This window comes from Nanorana parkeri, unplaced genomic scaffold (assembly GCF_000935625.1).
Source record: "Nanorana parkeri isolate BGI_ZX_2015 unplaced genomic scaffold, ASM93562v1 scaffold994, whole genome shotgun sequence".
Lineage (NCBI taxonomy): Eukaryota > Metazoa > Chordata > Amphibia > Anura > Dicroglossidae > Nanorana > Nanorana parkeri.
In genome coordinates, this window is record NW_017307262.1 from 239,069 (window position 1) to 246,233 (window position 7,165).

General features: G+C 48.2%; 1 protein-coding gene across 1 annotated transcript in view; it reads left to right on the top strand.

Annotated features, from left to right (window-relative positions):
* RNF222 (ring finger protein 222) overlaps positions 1-1,448 on the top strand; it is a 13,490-nt gene extending 12,042 nt beyond the window's left edge. The window contains exons 2-3 of the mRNA XM_018566979.1: positions 733-735; positions 795-1,448. Coding sequence (XP_018422481.1) covers positions 817-1,446 — 630 coding nt within the window. The 5' untranslated portion in view covers positions 733-735; positions 795-816 and the 3' untranslated portion in view covers positions 1,447-1,448. The remainder of the gene's footprint in view (positions 1-732; positions 736-794) is intronic.
* Positions 1,449-7,165: the final 5,717 nt, after the last annotated feature.

The following is a 7,165-nucleotide window of genomic DNA, read 5'->3' on the forward strand; positions in this document are numbered from 1 at the left end:
CAGGATAGGGGGGGGTGAGGGGTCAGGGTCCAAGGCAGAGACAGGATACTGGTGGGTCAGGAGTCAGGGTCCAAGGCAGAGACAGGATACTGGAGGGTCCGGAGTCAGGGTCCAAGGCAGAGACAGGATACTGGCGGGTCAGGGTCCAAGGCAGAGGCAGGATACTGGTGGGTCAGGAGTCAGGGTCCAAGGCAGAAACAGGATACTGGTGGGTCAGGAGTCACGGTCCAAGGCAGAAACAGGATACTGTAGGGTCAGGAGTCAGGGTCCAAGGCTGAGACAGGATACTCGAGGGTCAGGAGTCAGGGTCAAAAGCAGAGACAGGATACTGGAGGGTCAGGAGTCAGGGTCAAAGGCAGAGACAGGATACTGGTGGGTCAGGAGTCAGGGTCCAAGGCAGAGACAGGAAATGGCAACAATTACTGTGGCACAGACCTCATAGCAGGGAGAGGTTAAATACCCTCCCAGGTGGCGACTAATTGCTTGCAGACCCCTGCAGGCAAGCACTGGAACTGCAGGATCAGGCTGCAGCTCCACAGCGCTCTGGTGCCTGACAATAAGGGCATTTAAACCCTAACAATGAACTTCTCTTACCAGCTGCCTTGGGTCTGCTAAATATACCATTAAAAGCATTTTCTGCTGTTTGACGAGTGCAAAAAACCTGTTGAGCCTGATAGAGCTGATATTCATTGTACGTTAATGAGGTCCTCCTGTATGTTGAAGGATCAGCAGAAGGTTATGTTGCTCACCTTACCACTTACCTTGCCACTAAAAAGATTCTCTTTGGTTTTCAGAAAACGGAGGTAGTAGAGAGCCATGTCCAATGAAGACACCACCAAAGAGGCCAATACCAACGAGTGCCCCGTCTGCTATGAACGCCTCCAGAACCCAAGTATATCTGAGCGGAGGTTGAGCTGCGGCCACTCCTTCTGCCATGACTGCTTGGTGAAGTATCTCATGACCGCCAAGAAGGAAGGCGCGACCAACAAGAACATAATTTGTCCCCTGTGCCGCTATGTGACATTTCTAACCAACAGGGGCCTTATTTTACCGCCAAGGACGGGAGAACCCAACCGGATCTTGGAGGTCCCCATCACTCCGCCATGCCTTCGGCACACTTCTCTTCTCGGAAACCCCAACACTTTGATCATTCCCATCACCGAGGCCAGTGAATCAGACAACCCGTATCTTTCCAGATGCACGTGCCTTGCAGACACCAACCTTGACTCGTTGAACCACACACACGGTTCCCAAGTCTTTATCATCAGCGACCAAGGGCAGCCGATGTGTAACGAGGACATAAACGGCCCGACGATAACCCAGCCTGTGGATGCAAGGGTCAGCTGCTGTCGGTCTCCATCTATAATCATGGTCCTGTTAGTGATATTTCTTGTGGCTGTCTTGGCCGCGGTGCTGCCGTGGATACTTTTGGTCAAAAAAATGTGAAGGCGACTTCTTGAGTTCATGCAATGATCACTAAACTTTGACTAGAGATATGGACGCGTTTCCTCCTTCTAGAAGACTTTTTGAGGTGGCGTCTTGCGTGGTCCTGGAGGAGGAATGTTGGCACAAGTGTTTGGGGGCAAAAAGTTGGGGATTGGTTTTTAAGAACACATGGAAACACATAGAAGAACTGGTTTTGTTTCATATGAGAAGCCATCAGATCATCTCTTCCAATGTCCCGATCAGGTCCACTTTGAGATATAGGCATCTGATGAGCCCTGAGCCTTATCCCTATGTAAACTGTCTCAGAGCTAACACAGTGTGAATGACCTTCTCTCCTCCTGACCGGTGAGAGTGTTCACGCCTGGCAACTTTCTGCTTAGGTCACACAGCATTCCAGAAGTGAGGGAGAAGGTCAAATGTTCCCTCACACCCAAAAGTACTGGGTGGTTCTGAGGACTCCAACCAATAAATGGAGAATGGTGAAGGTATCAGTAGGTACAGGAACAAGAGAATCTCTCACTTTGCCCTGAGACACAAAATAACACTATGGGGCTCTTATATTAAAGGTCCTGCACTCATCAGCGCCATCAAGGGAAACTAGAACTTTCCAATCAGCAGGGAGCATGAGAGCTATTGGTCTGGCTCAGTAGGGATCATGGTGTCCCTTTTCCTGAGAGACGACTGCTTCTCCACAGAGAGCAAGGGTCCTCCTCTGCATCATGCTGATTGAACATTTTAAGGTCTATCTATAAACATTTCCCCCTGCAAATCTCTTTGAACGTTCGTTCTGTGCGAATGGAGGCAAAAAAACACCAAAAACAATTCTTTGCATATTTTCTTTTCAGGTCGAATGTAATGTTCTGAAAATACCGTCCTATAGCCACTAGATGGGGATGAGGAGCATAGAAAAAAGTATTTATTGCCTCCTCAGCTCCATCTAGTGGCCTCAGTGCGGTATTTTCTGAATGTTACATTTGATCTTAAAGGAGAACTATGAGGTGAGTGCTTTTCACTCAACCTCATAGTGCGAGCCGACGTGTGACAATGAGACTGTCACAGGTCGGCTCAGTAGATCGGGAAGTGAGCGAACACATACCGTCGCTCGCTCACTTGTCGATCCTGTCCCTGCAGAGAGCCGTGACTGTCACTCATGCCTCCCTGCAGGGATTCCTCCCCTGTCCGATCCTCCAGCGCTGACTGGCGGAACGGACATGGAGGGGGCGGGTACAGCTGGTTCTGCCTCTGGATAGTCAGAGCCAGCTATCACTCACGCAGCTGGGTGGATCTCGACAGTAATGTCGGGATCCGTCCCGGCTTCGGCGGTCTCAGTATACCGCGAGCTACACTGATATACTGAGCTTTGGGTGACGGGAGGACGCTAGTTCATGTCCTCCCGTGACCCTTAGGAGAACTATGGGGAAAAACACTGACCCCATAGTTCTCCTTTAAAAGAAAATCTACTTTTTTGCCTCCAGAACGGACGTTCACAGAGATTTGCCGGGCGAATGGATCTCCACATTGTTTAGAAATAGACCCCAAAATGTTTTGATTCGCCTGGAAAGTTTAGAGCGGATTTAAACTGAGGGTTGAGTTGGGATTTAACTCTGAGAATTGTTTCTATTGGTGGATATTGTTGTCACCGTATATAGAATAACTTTCATTTCTTACTATGAAGAAGAAGTAACAATGTCTCTGATGGCAGCGGGGGAAATGATTGTGTCACTTGTGTGGCTCCGTACAATGTGATCGCCGCCGTCAATAAAACCGTTTTTATAACCCTTATTATTGTAGATTGTCCTTTTGCTGCGATCGTAGGATCTGATTGGTCTCCCCCGAGCTCGCGTGGCGTTCCTTATAAGAGAAGTGTGAATGGCTCGCGGCGGCGGCATTTCCCGGAGGCCAGGCCTCATACACAGCAGTTCTGTGGCCATGCCGGACACTTTACCAGATTGGGATCACTGAAGCTGACAAATGTAATTCAGAACCTTTACAAGTCCGTCTTAATAAATTCCTGACATGATACAGAAATAATATCATTTTTCAAAAAAAAGCTCCACCGATAAGGCCGTCCTTATAATGAGGCAGCCGGAGGCAGTTGCCCCAGGTGGTATCTCTTTGGGTCACATGGGGAGCAGGACTCTGCAGAATCACTCTCAGGTGGGCTGTGTGGGATTTCCAGTGAGCTATGCACGGTCTCAGGTGGTCTCTGCAGGGTGTCAGGTGGGCTGTGCGGGGTCTTTGGTATGTGCGGGGTCTCAAGTGGGCTGTGCGGAGTATATGGTATGTGCTGGGCCACAAGTGGGCTCTGCAGGGTGTCCGGTGGGCTGTGCGGGGTCTACGGTATGTGCAGGGTCCCAAGTGGGCTCTGTAGGATCTCAAGTGGGCTGTTCAGGGTCTCAGGAGGGCTGTGCGGGGTCTTAGGAGGGCTCTGCAGGGTGTCAGGTGGGCTCCGCAGGGTGTCAGGTGGGCTCCGCAGGGCCTCTGGTGGGCTGTGGGGGGTCTATAAGTTCACAGCGGCGCCTGGCAGTGTGGAATGTAAAATGGGATTGTGGGTGGGAGTGGTCATAGAAGATGTGGGGGCGGGGTCATGAATGAGCAAAGCAAGGGAGGCCCTTTAATTGTGAGGCTTGAGGCGGCACCAAAATATGGAACGCTTCACGAATTTGCGTGTCATCCTTGCGCAGGGGCCATGCTAATCTTCTCTGTATCGTTCCAATTTTAGTATATGTCCTGCCGAAGCGAGGACAAAACACTGGTCACCCTGATCGCTATATAAGGCTGAACAGAGCTGAAATCATCAACTTATGGCGACAATAGAACAAAGCGTATTTGTAGCTAAAAACACATTTGTGGAAAGGAATATTAGATCTGCTTTTCCCTGCAACAGATTCCAACATTTCATATAGATATCGATGTAGAATCATTAACGGCTCAGCTATGAGCTCAATATGCAAATGAGCACACCAGCTGCAAGGGATTCTGGGAGGAGAAACTGCCAGCCCCGTCGGCTGTTTGTCGGCTCACAATGTATCCGCCCACAGTGTATCTATTCAGAATGTATCCGCCCACAGTGTATCTATTCACAATGTATCCGCCCACAGTGTATCTATTCACAATGTATCCGCCCACAGTGTATCTATTCACAATGTATCCGCCCACAGTGTATCTATTCACAATGTATCCGCCCACAGTGTATCTATTCACAATGTATCCGCCCACAGTGTATCTATTCACAATGTATCCGCCCACAGTGTATCTATTCACAATGTATCCGCCCACAGTGTATCTATTCACAATGTATCCGCCCACAGTGTATCTATTCACAATGTATCCGCCCACAGTGTATCTATTCACAATGTATCCGCCCACAGTGTATCTATTCACAATGTATCCGCCCACAGTGTATCTATTCACAATGTATCCGCCCACAGTGTATCTATTCACAATGTATCCGCCCACAGTGTATCTATTCACAATGTATCCGCCCACAGTGTATCTATTCACAATGTATCCGCCCACAGTGTATCTATTCACAATGTATCCGCCCACAGTGTATCTATTCACAATGTATCCGCCCACAGTGTATCTATTCACAATGTATCCGCCCACAGTGTATCTATTCACAATGTATCCGCCCACAGTGTATCTATTCACAATGTATCCGCCCACAGTGTATCTATTCACAATGTATCCGCCCACAGTGTATCTATTCACAATGTATCCGCCCACAGTGTATCTATTCACAATGTATCCGCCCACAGTGTATCTATTCACAATGTATCCGCCCACAGTGTATCTATTCACAATGTATCCGCCCACAGTGTATCTATTCACAATGTATCCGCCCACAGTGTATCTATTCACAATGTATCCGCCCACAGTGTATCTATTCACAATGTATCCGCCCACAGTGTATCTATTCACAATGTATCCGCCCACAGTGTATCTATTCACAATGTATCCGCCCACAGTGTATCTATTCACAATGTATCCGCCCACAGTGTATCTATTCACAATGTATCCGCCCACAGTGTATCTATTCACAATGTATCCGCCCACAGTGTATCTATTCACAATGTATCCGCCCACAGTGTATCTATTCACAATGTATCCGCCCACAGTGTATCTATTCACAATGTATCCGCCCACAGTGTATCTATTCACAATGTATCCGCCCACAGTGTATCTATTCACAATGTATCCGCCCACAGTGTATCTATTCACAATGTATCCGCCCACAGTGTATCTATTCACAATGTATCCGCCCACAGTGTATCTATTCACAATGTATCCGCCCACAGTGTATCTATTCACAATGTATCCGCCCACAGTGTATCTATTCACAATGTATCCGCCCACAGTGTATCTATTCACAATGTATCCGCCCACAGTGTATCTATTCACAATGTATCCGCCCACAGTGTATCTATTCACAATGTATCCGCCCACAGTGTATCTATTCACAATGTATCCGCCCACAGTGTATCTATTCACAATGTATCCGCCCACAGTGTATCTATTCACAATGTATCCGCCCACAGTGTATCTATTCACAATGTATCCGCCCACAGTGTATCTATTCACAATGTATCCGCCCACAGTGTATCTATTCACAATGTATCCGCCCACAGTGTATCTATTCACAATGTATCCGCCCACAGTGTATCTATTCACAATGTATCCGCCCACAGTGTATCTATTCACAATGTATCCGCCCACAGTGTATCTATTCACAATGTATCCGCCCACAGTGTATCTATTCACAATGTATCCGCCCACAGTGTATCTATTCACAATGTATCCGCCCACAGTGTATCTATTCACAATGTATCCGCCCACAGTGTATCTATTCACAATGTATCCGCCCACAGTGTATCTATTCACAATGTATCCGCCCACAGTGTATCTATTCACAATGTATCCGCCCACAGTGTATCTATTCACAATGTATCCGCCCACAGTGTATCTATTCACAATGTATCCGCCCACAGTGTATCTATTCACAATGTATCCGCCCACAGTGTATCTATTCACAATGTATTCACAATGTATGCGCCCACAGTGTATCTATTCACAATGTATTCACAATGTATGCGGCCACAGTGTATCTATTCACAATGTATTCACCACCAGTGTGTATCTTATAGCCACTAGATGGAGCTGAGGAGCATGGGAAAGAAGTATTCATTCCCTCCTCAGCTCCATCTAGTGGCCTCAGTGTGGTATTTTCTGAATGTCACATAAAATACACTCAGAACCAGTGGCGTAACTAGTGACCTCAGGGCCCCGATGCAAGAATCCATGAAGCCCCCACCCCTCAAGAAGAAACAAATTAGATTTTTTTTTTTTTAAACAAAATTTAGACAAGGAAAAAAAAAAAAACACTCTCCTCTTTCATGTCCCCAGCTCCCCATTACCGGACCCCATGTCACCTTCCTTCATACTTCCAGCTCCCCGTCTCCCCCTTCGTGTCCGCAGCAGCTCTATTCGGCACTGGGCGGCAGTTCTGTGTGATGAGGGGGCGGGGATTACACCGCTCCCACTCATTGGCTGCTGCCCGGCTGGATGATGCTTCACGCTGCGCTCGGAACAAGGTGAGTGGAGCAGCGTGAAGCATGTAGGGCCCAGGACAGGAGGAAGAGGTCCCGGGACTGGTAATCAGCGGTTACCAGCGGCCCCTTCCTCCTGTCTTGGGCCCCCTCCAAGTGGCCGAACTCCA